Below are 16,688 nucleotides of genomic sequence, written 5' to 3'. Positions count from 1 at the left end.
TGTCAAACAAAATCTTTAGGGAAAAAAAAAAAAACCCTAACATGGGGCCCATTTTGAGCAACCTCCTTTCCCACTCCCCCCGGAGGTGCCCCTCTGTCTTCCAACCTGGTTTTGAGTTCCTCTGTAGCTGCCACAGGCACTGATGTTATTATAGGTGCTTTGTCTGTAACCCCCCCCCCCCCGCCCCCTCAGCTACCAGGAAGACCCCACTTGGACTGCTTTTTCCACCTCTGTCCTGTGCATTTCAACCAGTGCCTAGCATCTAAATATTTGTTGAATGCTAAGGGAGCGGATAAGGATTAAAGGAGGTGATGTATCAATCAAGCTTAAAAAATTAAAAAAAATATTAATCACATCTAAAAAATATCCTCACAGCAACTTCCACATTCATGTTCGATCCGAATATCTGGGTACCGTGCCCTGACCAAGTTGACATGTAAACTGAAATATCACGGTACCTATCTCATTCAAGTGTGAGTTAAATCCTCATGTATGAAGCTCCTGACAAAACTGTCCCTGCACCACAGAACCAAAAAGCAATGTGGTGTGTGTGTGTGTGTGTTTAAGTTCTTTATTAATGCAATACTTTTAAAGTTGCTTGAGGGAATATGGAAAACACTTTTGAAATTTTCATTTAATCCAAAAGGAGTTGGAAATACCGAAGGTTACTTCTTCCTATAGTCTTTGAGATGACATAATTCAGTATGGCATTATATATGTTTCAAAAGTTCTACTTAAAAGCATTTTTTTTCCTGAGACTATATATATGGATGATCTCATCCTTTACATAGCAAATATTATATAATGTCCTTACTTTCCTAAAATAAAATTCATAAGTAATATAACCTCCTTAACACACATAATTTATAATAAATCAACATAATGCCCTAGATGTACTATTTAAAAAATAACATTAAAATATATTTTAATAAGGAGACATTGAAATACTAGCTTAGAATAGAAAATATAATGAAGCAGGCAGAGGCTTGCATCTATATGTAGTCTCCACGAATGCTACAAGCAAAGATGGATATACAAATGACTCAAATTCATTAATACAGTAGCTGTTGTTAATGTCGTTTTCCAAGTTTATGTTAATTCTTGTAAAAACCCTGAATCTTATTACAAAGTAAAACCTTCCCTCAATTTATACAACGGTGGCATTCCTGGAAAATTCAGCATATATCAAAATCATGTGAAAAACACATTTGGCTTTTATAAGTAAAGCAGAATTAAATTCTTAGCTTAGATAATTATATACAGCTTTTTCACCCACATGAATGCCCAGCAGAACATTTAAAAGTCATGCAGGAGGGGGGACAATTCTTCACTCTGTGGGGGTGTCCCATACATTCCAAGACATTTCTCTTACCATCCTCAGCCCCCATCCTCTATGTGCCAGTGACTCTCACCCACCCTTATGCTAACCAAGAATGTCCCTATACTTCCAAGACAACCCTGCTGAAAATCACTGACATATATAACTACTCATTTCAGCATGAATTAATGGAAATGAGACCTCTTAAGTTTTTAAGAGCTAAGATTAAATGAAACAAGTCACATGCAGTACTGAGAAGATCTTCAAGATAAATTCAAAAGGTTTATTGCACCAAATGCCACAGAAAAATGGATCAAAATAATACAAGAACAAATTTTAAGAAAAAATTTCTATACATTGACATTGATATTTACCTGATCAAAAATATAAAGTCCTATCAATTTGTCTTCTGGAGCGTCAATAATAACAAATCCCAGAATTTTCTCTTTTTAAACACCACTTAAATTTAAACATATTGCAATCTTGCTCCGAAGATATATGGTCACCCAAATTTTGACATTTAAAAATTAACACTCAGAGGGGGCTGCTTGATTTAGGTAAATATTATATTAAAATATCCCTTCCCCCACAGCACAATAAAAAACAAATGGTTCACATTTACCAAGAGAAGCTAAAGAATTTTTCAATTTAATGGTGAAAGTATGCATCAACAAAATACTTTCAAAAGTACATATTAGTGGGAAAATCCAGACATTTAAAAGATTTTTAGGGTCACTTTATATTCTTTATTTTTATGTACAACCAACTCTAATGAATAACCTAAAAAGCTACAGACTAAATTTTTTATAAAATCTCAGGACCTAATTATAAGAGCCTAAACAACAGTTTAGTATCACTTAGCAAGCGGGGACTTTCCTCCCTCCAAAAAAGTTACTTTTGAAAAATATGGTAAGTTTAAAAAGTTGTGATGTGTAAACGGCAGTTCCATGGGATGTGAAAAGATTATAGTTACTTTTATTAAAAAACAGCACACTTCAGAAAAATGGATTGAAGCCTGTACAAAAAGCTATTTAACACTGATAAAAATAAAATACTTTGGAATTATGCACAAGTATGGAAGCTACATTTTAAATTTTCATTGTCATGTTTAAACATACACAATTATCTTTACATTCATATCACTCGTCAATCTATTAAAAATAAAACTGCAACATGCTAGAAAGAGGTCCATCACAGTAACATTTACACACTTCTGCTCTGTCATGCCTCACTAGCTTGCTTAAAAAAGCAAGATGCTACAAAAGTTACACTCAACAGGTAAGACTTAAAAGTTGAAGAAACCCTAAAGGTGGAATCCTGTCAACTGAGGTAGTTTTCTCTTTTCGTTTTGTTTTGTTTTGTTTTCATTTTAATTTTCTTCTTGAGGTGGGCACTGGGAGAAGGCGGGATCCCTTTCTTGCCTCTTGGGCTACGACAGAATGAAGCCACCGGGTGGTGTGTGTGGGTGTATTTGAACGCAATTCCATGAGATTTTTTTTTTTTCTTTTCCACTTTCAGGAAGAGGTTGAATTTTAAGACAAAACTTGAGTGTTATTTAAAGGAGGATTATAAAAGAGCAGCAACATTCCTGGTCTGTTTTTGTAGGCAACAGATGTGAGGATTAGGTTCTGACTAGAATCCTGAGTGTCACTGAGACAACCCCCACATGTGACCCACCTGTAGTTTTCCAATAGATGTTTTCCGAGAGAGAGTTTTAGAACAGTAGATTAAGAGGCAAATTAAATTTTCTCAGGCTTTGAGAGGACTGGGCTAAATTTTTATGTGTGGAGTTTAGAATTAGCCATTTAAACCCAATTTCCCCTACATGGGTCTAATTTTTAACATGCCGCTATGCATACACATTTTGAATGAAACTAGTTTTGTTTCTAGTTATTTTCTATGAATCCCTGGAAAATGGTGAATGAGGGAAAGTGCTCAAAACATGTAAACAAGGAAAGGGGAAAGAGAGATGAGGGGAATGGTCTACACCGGTACAGATGGGAATGCTGTAACATCAGCTATCATAATTTATTCACACATAATGAGAAACAAATGATGAGTGAGCCGAGCCAGAGGTGAGGTTCATTCTCTGTGTACCACACCAGCAAGCAGTGATGTCACGGAGCTGGAGACTTAAAAAAAACACCAAACTCAGATGTTAGAGGAAATAAGATAAACATAAAAAGGACGGAAAACTTCAATCCTGTAAAAGAAAGACGTAAAATAAAAAGCAAAGATCTTAAGAGCCTTAATGCACCCACCTACAGTTCACATCATAAAAAGAGAGAGAGAGAGAGAAGGGAAGGCAGCAGTTCTGACCTTTTCCTTAAGAATTATTACACCTATTTTTCTCCATTGGTACTGCTGCTATACTCTTTCAAACAATTAACTTGCATTTGTAAAAGAATAGACATTTATGGAACTTGGGTGTTCAGAATCTGAATTTTATCAAATAAAAAATCTGAAGTCATTCTAACCCCTAAAAGGGACGTTACTTCATAATCTTAGGTACAAAAGGGGACACGAGAAGGACCGGAATTAATTTCTACGACAGTGAAAGGAAATCAGAGCCTGGTTATAATCAATTGTACTCAAGATCTGTGAGGGGCTAACAATGTTCTGATGTGTGAGATTAGCGCCGGTCTTTTCACAATCCAGTTTTGAAAAGTCTTTTCCCTTACCCTGGACGTCAGTACGTGGTCTGACATGGCCAGGGTTCATGGCCAGTAAACCAAGTAAAGTTTCTTTCACATTAAGGTTTCTGAAAAAGTGAACCATGCTAATAAACAATCTATCATTTCGGCAGATTTTATCACGGGTGAGTTAATTTCTGGAGAGGTGTTTTGCAAAGGACTTATGGGTTAGAAGGCACAGAGATGATAATGTAACAACAGATCATTTATGGATTGTTGGTAGATGTACAAACCAATTTCTTTCATTAGCCGTCCTGAACTGTTGCAGGTTCACTTCCTGCTAGGCCCGCTGTGCCTCTGAAAGTACAAACAGTCGTTTGTATTAACTATTGTGGAAGAAAGTGGCTTCGGCTGGAAGAATTTAGCAAGAGAAACACTCTTGAGCTTATAGAAATAACTTTGGTAAATGGCCTCTCTTAAAAAGGCTGCTGAAAGCTCTAAAGTATGAGGATAAAACATATGGTATCAGACTGTGCACTCTGCTGCTCTGAACTACATCTTGATAAGATTAAGATGCTACATTGGTTCCTGGGTTTATTGCACCAACAGTCCGTCTCTAACCTACCTGTGGCTGCATCTGCAACAAGGTAAACTCCAAGATGTGGAAAGAGTGGGTCCCTAAAGCACCCTCTGCCCAACAGTCGATACTCTTTTCCTGTTTTCTGCCAGGCAGTAATGTCTACAGCCACCGGAGCGGAAGATGGCACAATGCGGCTTGCTTGCTTTCACCTTCTGTAAGAAGCAAACTCTGCCCTGGAATCCCTTGCTCTGACTGTCTTCTTAGGACAGCAAATGAAGCTTCCATTTGCTTCATTTGCAAAATGAAGCTTCCATTTTGGAGAGCTCATGCTTAAACTCTGAAATGTTGTCCTACTGGAATGGTATGTCCACTGGTTCCCTTGTCATTCTGCCCAAACACACAAGGTGATCTGTACCAGCAGCTTAGTGTTTACTGTAGTGTTTGTTTCCTCCTACCAAAAAGGTCACTCTCTCTGTTGATTCGTGGGTAACAAAAGGCCAAACAGTATTCACGAAAAACACAAATGATATAACGTCAAGTAAACCTAAGTCATCCAACGAAGCATCCGCTTGAAAGCAAGAAAACAAAACAAAACAAAGCGGTGGAATGACTGTTTCTGTTTGCTCTTCTCATGCTTTTGACGTCACAGAGAGCTTACTCCTTTCACCTTCGGTTGAGAATCTGATTTTTTTTTTCTTCCAAGGAAGAACTGTCCTGAGCTTTAGCTTATAAGAGTATTTGCGCAACGTAAGGAGAATGAGTACTGGCAATAGCAGTCAAAAGAGGCAGGTCATTGGATTCAATCCTGAATAGTGAAAAAAGAAAAGAATATTAAAATAGCATGATTTTACAGCAAAGTATTACTGCTAGGTACCAAGCTTGCCAGATCCTTGCTTAAAACTATAACAAAGAGGTGGAAAGATGCTGAAACTATTCTTTTAACACAATCTCCCAGTGACCACTGCCTGACGATGCAGAGAAGGATGCAGGTGTGCGGTGTGCGGTGGGTGTGTGTGTGTGTTGGGGGGGTACACAAAGCTGCTCTTCCCACAGCTGGAGTCACCCAGATGAAGCCCAGAGCGTTTCTATATTCCTCAACAACATCACTGCATTGTACTCTAATGTCTTCTCCAGTATCTCCTCGTTCTCCCAGTCAGCACTCTGGAACACGGACTGAAATTCTGCACCTAGGTTAGACTCAGGCTTAGGAAAATGATGAAAATGGGAGTTTTTTCTATAAACTTGGGAATTTGTTCAACAGGTTAGACAATTTAGATCCTCACTAAGCATCTGAGCTACAAGATTCTGAGAGCAAAGTGACACTAACAGATAGTCAAGAGAATCATAACATCAAAGGGATGCAGCTTGGGCTACCTCTCTTACAGCAGAGGCGGATACAGCGTGGTCACTGGCTCAACGCTGCCAAATGTCCTGAAAAAAAATGAGGACTGCCTCAGTCCGTGAAATATGTCCTATATTTTTCCCCTTGAATTCCAAAAATGAAAAATCAAAAATAAAATTTAAAAAGGTAGCTGGCATTACTTCATGGAACTTTCGATGCTTTCTCCAGTAAGCTGCCTACAGATCTCCTTTCAGGGTAGATAAAGAAGTTCTTTAGTACCTTTTGTGCTGCTGGTTCGGCCTAGGAGAGGAAGGGGCAAAAGCGAGGCTGGGTGTGACCCTCACTAATAATGTACCAAGAGGACCGAGAGACCACGAAGGTATATAAATCCTTAGGATCCTTCTAACAGTGTTGATGGACACCTGCCAGTCAGGGGCAATGGAAAACTGGTGAGGCAGGACTCAAGGCTGAGGCTGGTAGAGATGTGAGCAACAACTAACAACAACAGCAACAAATACACATTGCAAGTTAACTGCAAAAGCAAATGCCTCAAAAGGGAAAAACACTTTTTTGAATAAAGTATGGGAAAAAAAATGTATGACAGGAAATGCCAAGAGCCAAACAATGCAGTAAGTCATATCCTGGGTGTGAAATATGAAAAGTCTGACAAGAATGCAAAGGCCCGAGTCTTGAAATAATATTTTGATTAGCAGGCTTGATAAAGAATTTCAAGGTTGACACTATATACACAATATTTTCTTAGGGGAGTCATCATCACAGGGAAGGGGGTCAATTCCCCATGGGCACAATGTCTTTTTGTTAGTTCTCTGTTGAAACATTAAGCAGAGAGTAACAAGTCAGAATTTCTTCTCTGAGAGAAGGTATGGCCAAACCCCGACCCTCTGGAAGATGACCTACACTGTCAATCGCATCAGCACGTCTCCCTTCCCAAGGGGATTCTAATGAAGGAGGGGAAAGTACAGTCACCCTGTGGACATGCAGGTGGCCCCTGAGGGTCCAGAAGGCCTGCTCTGCCTCCTCCAGGGAGCAAAATATAAACCCAAGCTCTGCTGCATGTCTGACGGGTTGCACCTTTGACATCTCACCTAAATGACTAGAAATGGGCAAGCAAAAAGGGATTAAATTTTTCACTTTCAAGCATAAAATAATCCAGAGAGGAGACTAACATAAACTACCACTCGCTTAGCACTCTGCATTTGTTTGCAAGTATGAAACCCCAGTATCAGAGATATGAAGAAGGAAAGCAGCAGAGGCACAAAGCTCATGAACCCCACACATTTCAATGGGGCACCAGGACCACGGGTTCTAGGTGAGACAGGCTAAGTGGGTCAGTCAGTGGGTGCAGTGCTAGGGTCAGTCCTATTACGGGGGAAACGGTGGCACTTCACAGCACTCACCCCAGTACGACACCTAATTCTTTCACATGGACTCGTGTGTGTCCACGAAGATATTCAGACAGCATCTTACTCTTCAGGTACATCTCCTGTAGTCTATCTTCAAGATGCATGATGCACTGCGAAGCCAATAACATTCACAATGAGGGCTGGGATTCAAGTCTCTGCCAACGTTCTAAGAGCTGGAATGCTCTTAATTCATTTCTAAGGACACAGCTATAATCGCATTCCTTCCCAGTACACTTGAAAATTATAAACCACATCAAACCACTGGTAGGTAGAAGAAAAGGTTTTTTATAAAACAGCTTACTTTTTCTAACGACAAGATTTTCATACATATCTGCTAGTCTTTTTAAAAAAGCATTTTTAGGGACGCCTGGTGGCTCAGTTGGTTAAACAGCTTCCTTCGGCTCAGGTCATGATCCCAGGGTTCTGGGATCGAGTCCCGCATCGGGCTCCTTGCTTCTCCCTCTGCCTCTGCCTGCCTCTCTGTCTGCCTGTGCTCACTCGCTCTCTCTCCCTCTGTCTCTGACAAAAAAAAAAAAAAGCATTTTTAACAGGGTGCCTGGGTAGCTCAGTTGGTTAAGCCTCTGCCTTTGGCTCAGGTCATGATCTCAGGTCTCGGATCTAGCCCCGCATCAGATTCCCCACTCAGCAGGGAGCCTGCTTCTCCCTCTCCCTCTGCGGGCTGCTCCCCTTGCTTGTGCCCTTTCTCTCTCTGTCAAATGAATAATAAAAAAATCTTTAAAAAAAGCACTTTTAACACAGCTGAAATCAGTCTGTAAGTGCAATTATCTCCTACTTTTTAAAAACCTTGTAATAATCCTTTCCCCATGTTATTAATAAATCTTTATCAATGTAATTTTTATCATTAAATAATTTTTGAGAATGTGAATTACCATTATTTATGTATCCACATGACAATCTGAGATTTTGCTACTTTTTAAAGAATATCTTTGTTGTTTTCCTATAGCTCACATTATTTTGGCAAAATGCATCCTCAACAGTAGAGTAAATGGAACAAGGTTACCTTAAATCTTCTTTTTCTCTCAAGAGTATATTTTAACTAGGTCTTTAATAACAATAAAGAAAAGGCAATTATTCTCAGGACATCTCTACCCTTGGAATTATGTCCAACTTCATTTTTTAGAGAATAGCAACCATCTGTGTCTTTCACCAGAGGCAAATGCTTTTGCATTTGGCAGGCAGAGCCATCCAAGCATCTTCAGTAAGACACCTGATGGCTTTGGCAAGGGTAATTCCATCATACATAATTTTCTTCTAGACCATTATGCCTGTTATTTTCAAGGTAAAAAGATTAACAGATGCATTTGAAAATGTTGATCTTGACCATCTGGGCTGATCAGTGACATGAAAAAAGTATCTATTCAAGAGGCAATCTTTTCAGTTTTTCATTGGCTTAAAATCTTAAATGCATTGTGTTGAGTGGATGAAAAAACTGGTAAGTGACTAAGAGTAATAATCAAAACAAGCAGGATTTTACCAATTTTCATGAAAATGTTCCTCCAAGTAAACAGAGTTAAGTGGTAAAAGGATCTCCTGTTCAGTTTCAGTTCCTTATGAAGTAAATACAAGGTTTTTAATAAGGTTTTATAAAATATTAAAAAGAACTTTCACATTACATGGCATCCTTTGTTTTAAATGGTTAATTTATGGTGTTTCCATCATCCCCATGGACACCGTATGTTGTAATGTGGAAATAAAGAGAACACTGGTCTATATAGAACTTGAAATCAAATCATTCAGAGTTTTTTTATAAAAGGTTTGATTATCAAATTGAACTGCTTTGTGTTCTACCTTTCCCTTCCTGGCATTTTATTCCTGAGATGGATTTCTTCAATTTTTAACTTCGGAAATTTTAAATAGCCACTTTCTCCTTTTGAAAATACTAAAAGTTCTAATAGTCATTTAGTCATGTTTCATTCAAGTGATTTTTTAAGGAGAATTTCAAACCGCAGACGAAATTTTCTTTGACCTCGGTTTTGTCAGGTTAAATAAGTCATTCACAGTATTAAGTGGCCAAACACACTTCTGCCCAAACGAAGTAAAAAGGATTAGCTATAGCAATTTACTGCCTAGATAACTAAGATGTCAAATGTAGCTATGTTATAAGACTTATGTATCACAGAATAAAATATGAAAGTTTGGCAAATTTTATAACAGTAAAAAAGTATTAAATCTAATGTATCTGTCTTTCCTTACAGAAAAAGAGAGTTCAGCCTCTACATCAGCGTGATGCAGCTTGCTACTAGGAAGAAAAAGTGCCTGCAAATATAGAACAAAAGTAAGGTCGTCATAACCCATAAGGGCTTCTCACATTACCCCTTTGGGACAGAGGTCCTTCAAGAATATGCTTCAGTCTAAACCCCAAATAAATAAAAGATTTTGGTGAAAAGCTGTTGTTAGTCTTTACAGCCAGTAAAATTATTTCATGAAACTAACTATTAGCAATCACTCTAATAGTAGCTGTTTCCTGAGAACTCATGACATGTAATGCATTCCAAGTGCTTTACCTGAATCATCTAATTTCGTTTTCATAACCACCTGAGATAAGCTACATCATCTCCTCAGCTTTCTAGATGTAGAAACGGAGACTTTGAGAAGTCACACAGAAAGTAGTGGAGCTTGGATATGACCCTAGACTACTGGACTCTAAAATTTTTTTTTTTTTAAAGATTTTATTTATTTATTTGACAGAGATCACAAGCAGATAGAGAGGCAGGCAGAGAGAGAGAGAGGAGGAAGCAGGCTCCCCGCCGAGCAGAAAGCCTGATGCGGGACTCGATCCCAGGACCCTGACATCATGACCTGAGCCAAAGGCAGAGGCTTAACCCTCTGAGCCACCCGGGCACCCTAGACTACTGGACTCTAAAGGCCACACACAGGCCACTGCTGTGTACACTGGCTGTTAGAGTGTCTCATATTGGCAGAGTGCTTTGCCAGTTTTTTAAAAAGCAGTATCTCAGACTTAATTTTCAAAGGATTCTCATGACATGCTTGTCGAATGGGTACTATCTTCGTTTTACAAGTGAGAAAGCTGAGGTTCAGAGATGCTCAGGACCACCCACCATCACACAACTCACTGATGGCAAAGCCTATACTTCAACCCAGTTGCGTTGAGGGGGTCTCCCTATCGTGACACACTTCCACAACTTAGATGACAACTACACAGTATCTCAAAGCACCTTCTTTTTTTTTTTTTTTAAAGATTTTATTTATTTATTTGACAGAGAGAGATCACAAGTAGGCATAGAAGCAGGCAGAGAGAGAGAGAAGAAGAAGCAGGCTCCCTGCTGAGCAGAGAGCCCGATGCGGGACTCGATCCCAGGACCCTGAGATCATGACCTGAGCCGATGGCAGCAGCTTAACCCACTGAGCCACCCAGGCGCCCTCAAAGCACCTTCTTGAAGGCCACAGAAGTCTTGACTTTCTGAGGAATGTGGGGAAATTACTTCAGGAAAATTACCACTCCATTTGCAATTAGTGTAGGTAATTAATATTCTGCTTCCTCCTTTGTTATTAAATAGCTCTGTATCTGTTGTGGAGGCCAGAAGGGAGGTAATGGATACCCTGGTCTGGGGGTATACTGCAGAGGGCAACTGAGCGCAGGAGGGAATGAGTGGAGAAGGTGGGCATTCTCTCACCTAGCGCAAATCCCTGAAGTTGGACAGCTCACTTAGCTTCTCCTAGCTATCTGCCCTTGAGTCTCTCTTCCACTTTTGAGACCTCTCTCCCACCCTCTCAAAATATATTTTTCTCAATCTCTCTGCACACATACACACGCGCACACACACATATTATATTGAAAAGTATCTGTTTTATATATTCATTCCAATGCCGGGGGTGGGGGGAGAGAGGTTAATCATTTCCTAGGAGTTTACAGGTTCTATTTGCTATGTTTAATATAATGTGATGAAGTGAAATTAAAACCCGATTTGAGGGGCGTCTGGGTGGCTCAGTTGGTTGAGCGTCTGCCTTCAGCTACCTGAGCTACACGATCCTGGAGTCCCGTGATCGAGTCCCAAATCAGGCTCCCAGCTCCACAGGGAGTCTGTTTCTCCCTCTGACCTTCTCCCCTCTCATGCGCACTCTCTCTCACAAATAAATAAATAAAATCTTAATAAATAAATAAATAAATAAAACTCGATTTGAAAAGGAGCAACTGATACCATCTTCTATGGGTATAATACTTCAAAACTGTCTTTATACAAATGATATTCCATTTTCCATTTTATCTTTAATGATATTATAGGAACAGTCCCTAAACAAAAGGAACTAGAATCCCTTCAGAAACTCACTTGCTTTATGTCAGTCCGATAAAGGAGAACTAATGAGTTCTCCAAAGGAAGATTTTAAATTTCCTTTTATGTCTGATCCCCTCCCCCAAACCTCTTTTGTTTCACCATATACCTTATTCAAAAAGATTTCCATGTCACTGCGTGTTGTTTCGTGGAGGAGCTATTGTTACTGAAATCTATCCCATCGGCCGGTGTTCTGTTGCATGTTCTATTTTTAGTTATGCTAATGTCCAATCATACTAAAAACAAAACATGTGGGTCTGTGATTTTATAATCAAAGTACTAGTAGAAGTGCTATAACGATCTTTCTTTGGTGATATGAGAACAAATACTTACAAAATCAGCAGGGAGGTGAAGCTTGTAGAGCTGTAAAATGGAGTGAAGCAAACTGGACACCTGACTCGAGACCAAGACATCCTGGCCCAGTTTCATGCTGTCCGTCACCTTCCTCTGACTTGTGGCTACCTGGACACTCCACTTGTCCGTGTCTGCAATAATACAGACTGCTTCGGCAATCGGCTCATCGAGCACTGGATGCTGGAAACAAACACAGGGGGTCAACTCTCCACAGCACGGCCAAGTGGCACTCAGAAAGTCCAGAATGTTTTTGTAATTTAATATTAGCCTAACCCTTCATAAGCTGCCAGCAGGAGCTACAGAAATTGAGAGTGTTATAGGGACTAAAATAGGAGTGTCATCAAATTGTCATTTGAAATTCCTGTGATAAAAATTGCATTTAACTGGTATTTTTTTCCTTCCACCCAGGAAGTACACTATAAATGTTGTTAATGTTCACAGAAAAGTGAAAAGATACATGCCCTCCCTACATTCCTGGATAGTAAAATTCCTTTTGAAAGACTGCACTCTCTTTTTAAAATGGAGAAAATTAGAATGAGCTGTAGGATTCTATTGCCATTTCTCCAAAACAAGCTTAGTCTGAGCTTTAATCATTGAGCACTATTTACTTAGTGACCATGTGTGTCATACATAAATCAACTCTAAACAACCAACTAAAATCCGATGGGGGACTAATTTATCTAGAGGAGTCCAAAAGGTCAAACAATGGCTACTGAGGAGTAATTTAAAATACAAAATTCTTAGTAACTCCGTAGTTACAGATAGAGCAGGTTGAGTACCAGTGAACTGTGACATAGGGCAAACAGGGTAAACACTGATGGGATCAAGGAAAAGGCCTTACAAACCAACCAACAAACAAATATTAATGTCCTCAAACTGATCAAAGTGTAACTGCTTTATCACCAGCACCTGGAATAAGGGTGTTGTGGCTCACTGGGGAGGTCATGGATGGAGGATTCTCCAAACATGAGTTACTTTAGAAGGCTGCAGATCCAGATATTGATAACACAAAGGGACAGAGACGTTGGCTCAATTATTTGAAAAGGAGAAACTTAATGGGTACAAGAAATGTTAAAAAAAAAAAATTGAACGTGAAAAATGAGAATGAGTCATTTTTAAATCACTGGATCAAAGAGAAAAGACTCAAGACAAAGGGGTCAAGGGTTGAGACAAACCGTGGGGAATCTGTGAGCCTGTTCCTTGAAGGAGAGACCTGAATCTTTTCCTGCCTGAATTCTTAGCTCCTAGCACAGGGCCTGGCATTTGAAAAATGTTACTAAATTAAAATGAGACAGGTTAAGTACGAGCAAATGACAGCGATGATGAGCACCCTGCATTCCCTAACACAGCATGGTATTGCTGACTTCTATGTTTTCAGGTTCTAGAACGGAGAAGAACCAGCCAAACATTTACAGAAGAGTACCTTAAAAGAAATACCTGAAGCATGAGACCCAGTCTCAGACTACTACGTATCTAACACAGAACTCCCTAAATATATCCACTGGGCAAACCCAATGTCTCCATCTAACCATGTCATTTAGTAGCTACTTACTTGTTTACTGAAGAATAAACACTCTTTTTTCTTTAAATAGCGATTTTATTTATTTATTTGACAGACAGGGAGAGTGAGCACAAGCAGCAGGAGCAGCAGACAGAGTAAGAGGAGAAAAGAAGGCTTGATCCCAGGACCCTGGAATCATGACCAGGGCTGAAGGCAGATGCTTAACTGACTGAGCCACCCAGGCGCCCCAAGAACAAACATTTTCTAAAAGAAGATGGAAGTAAAGGAAAATGTAAATTAGTCAAGGCAAAAAAAGATATAAAAATATCATGAGCAACTACTTTAGTTATAATTTAAGGGGTGAGCTCTTGGTAGTCCATCCCTGACCTGGTCTAAACTTCTATGAGGTCAGAGAGTTGAAGCTTAATTAAGTTCCAATGATTCTGAAGATTTCTAACATATATCTTTGCAAAGAAAATGCAAACCCCACTAAAAAGATTTGGCTTATGATTTGGTCTATTGGTCAGTCTACAAGCTTTTACAATTTAAAGAACTCTAAGATCCAGAAGACCATGTTTGAATTCATCAGAGAAACACACACCCATACACACCCTATGCCCTGGTATTCAATTTAAAATTCCTCTTTGGAAAGGCCCTACTTTTAAGGCACATGCAGAACTACAATATACAAAAAATTTGCATGTAGGCTTCTTTTTAATCCTGGCTTTTTCTTATTAGCTGTATCTTAATTACAGAAGTAATTAACAGTGGGATCTGTAAGGGTGATTTTTTAAGTTCACAATTTTATCAAGTTCACATGTACACCAGGATCCACACAAACATATACACGGAGCAGCAGTAGTAAACCACATGGAACAGTACCTTTGAGAAATTAAGTACTTTAAGAAATGCTGTAAAACCTAAGACTGAATGATTCAAACACCTATTAAAAGCCTGATCTGCTATCCTTAGGACTTGGAGTTTGGGTGCAGAAACTAAAAAAAAGGGCAGGAAAGGCAGGGCGGCATCCTGATGGAGACTTTGGCCTCCTGTGGATCTTAAGAAAATCAAGATAGAGTATGGGTAGCTACCAGCTGGGCAGTAATTTTATTTAGTGGGCAGTAATTTTATTTAGTAAGATTCCTCTTCTTAATGTTAAAAAACCCTAGGGGCGCCTGGGTGACTCAGACTTGGGTGTCTGTCTGTCTCTGATTCAGGTCATGGGGATCAAGCCCCACATCAGGCTCAGCAGGAAGCCTGTTTCTCCCTTTTCCTCCCCCTGCCCCCCCCCTTGTGTTCTCTCTCTTGCTGTGTCTCTTTCTGTCAAATAAACAAATCTTTAAAAACAAGCGAACAAAGCTTAAGGGGTGCGGGGCACTTTGTTAGTTTGACTAAATGTTAGAAAACCAAAAAGGCCCCATCATGTATTTACCCCTTTAACAGTTCTCCTCCCAACAATTAGTGTCTGAGATTAAACAGGACCTCTGATGTTTGAGTTTGCAATGAAAATCTGAAGGAAATATTAAAACAGTCACTTCCCTTAAAATGCTTGTTTGGTTGAAAGCTTTACTGACTTTAGGGACACTTATTTATCAATTTTCCTTTTCTCTCTCAAACTGAAGAGAATTAATTTCAAGGTAAGTTTCTTGTACACAGAGTTCATTAAATTCTCTTATCAGAATGAGTCTGCAGAGGCACCTGGGTGGCTCAGTCAGTTAAGCGGCTCAGGTCATGGTCTGAGCACGCTGGGATCAAGTCCGAAGTCAGGCCCCCTGCCCTACAGGGAGTCTGCTTCTCCCTCTGTCCTTCCTCCCACTGTCCTCTTAATGTCTCACAAATAATAAGTAAAATCTTAAATCTTAAAATTTTTAAAATCTTAAAATAATAAGTAAGAACATAAAAAAGAATGAGTCTGCAGTACGTTTCTACATTCTCCATAATCTGAGACTTCCAAAAGTGCTGCCCTGTTCTCGCCCTTACAAGTGCCCACACCCTGGTGAGCGCACACCCACGACCCAGGTGGCAAGGCAGAGCTGCCAGCCCTTCTGCCCCTGCTGGCCCTCCTACCACCGCTTCCACATGACTGCTAGCAGCCTCCATGTCCAGGCCTCCCTCAGCGACGTGATCAGACAACTGAGAAACTTCTAACAGAGACTGGAGGATGAGGGAAACCTGGAGATCAATAGAGAGCTGTAGGCAATTGTCAGGGTGGAAAGCCAATCTCTGTCAGAGGAATGAAGTCTCGGCCATAAGCCAATTATCTTTTTGCCTTGCTCTGCTCTAGGGGAGTTAGAAACAGTCATTTCTTGAGTTACACTCTGTCAATATCTCATTTATCCAATCTACTTTCCTGTACAGATTTCTCAAGATAAAGTGACAAATGAAAGGCTTTGTATTAGAGGTCTTTAAAGGTTTCTCAAATATCTTTTGGCTATTGTATTTTGTTGAATCATCAGATTAGGTCTGGTTTAATTCACAGCCACTAGGAATTTATGGGTCTGTTTTCCAGGAGTTCTAGATGTCCAGGACATTCCAATTTCAGGGTTCTGGATCAGAGCTCTGAGTACACAAAATAGACTACCTTGGCTTACATAAACAAGACTTCTGCCTAACCTGCTAATTCAAAAACCTACTCTAGCACTTATCACCCAAACACCCAAGTTCTAACTTTTCTTTTTTTCTCTTTTAAAAAAGATTTTATTTTATTTATTTTTGCGAGAGAGAAGGGGAGGTTGCACAAGCTGCAGGGAGGGGCAGAGGGAGAAGCAGATTCCCCTCCCCCTCACTGAGCAGGGAGCCCAATGTGGGACTTGATCCCAAGACCCTGGGATCATGACCTGAGCTGAAAGCAGATGCTTAACCCACTGAGACACTCAGGTGTCCAATTCAAACTTTTTCTTTTCCATACTTAAAGCTCTTTACAGTGTGGGCCACATTCACCTATACGTATTTACTTCCAGGACTCTCTAAGAATCCCCTTCTCCAGTCTGGGAGGGCTCCTGCCTCTTAGCTCAGGCTGTGCCTGGAATATTTTCCCTGCTTCCTTCTAAATTTTTCAATCTTTTGGGGTCATCTGGGTGACTCAGTTGGTTAAGCGTCTGCCTTCGGCTCAGGTTATGGTCCCAAGGTCCTGGGATCAAGCCCCATATCAGGCTCCCTGCTCAGCAGGGGATCTCCTTCTCCCTCTGCCCCCCACCCCACTCTCACGCTCTCTCTCACTCTC

General features: G+C 40.0%; 2 protein-coding genes across 10 annotated transcripts in view; one reads left to right on the top strand and one right to left on the bottom strand.

Annotated features, from left to right (window-relative positions):
- SPMIP2 (sperm microtubule inner protein 2) overlaps nt 1-9,704 on the top strand; it is a 98,554-nt gene extending 88,850 nt beyond the window's left edge. Inside the window, exon 5 of the mRNA XM_082727797.1 lies at nt 9,514-9,704. Coding sequence (XP_082583923.1) covers nt 9,514-9,561 — 48 coding nt within the window. The 3' untranslated portion in view covers nt 9,562-9,704. The remainder of the gene's footprint in view (nt 1-9,513) is intronic.
- The window catches only part of FNIP2 (folliculin interacting protein 2), a gene marked incomplete at its 3' end in the record, with an annotated part of 134,314 nt that continues 119,206 nt past the window's right edge, over nt 1,581-16,688 (bottom strand). For 8 of the 9 annotated variants that reach the window (XM_082727786.1, XM_082727780.1, XM_082727784.1 and 5 more), the window contains 3 exons: nt 11,944-12,144; nt 7,292-7,407; nt 1,581-5,336 (listed from right to left, as the gene is read on the bottom strand). In XM_082727786.1, coding sequence (XP_082583912.1) covers nt 5,258-5,336; nt 7,292-7,407; nt 11,944-12,144 — 396 coding nt within the window. Of the gene's footprint in view, nt 5,337-7,287; nt 7,408-11,943; nt 12,145-16,688 lie in introns of those variants that run through there. The other variant, XM_082727781.1, reaches the window with a different exon arrangement.

The sequence above is a fragment of the Mustela nivalis genome (assembly GCF_964662115.1).
Source record: "Mustela nivalis genome assembly, chromosome: 4".
NCBI classification, from domain to species: Eukaryota; Metazoa; Chordata; class Mammalia; order Carnivora; family Mustelidae; genus Mustela; species Mustela nivalis.
This window is presented reverse-complemented; position numbering and strand designations above follow the sequence as displayed.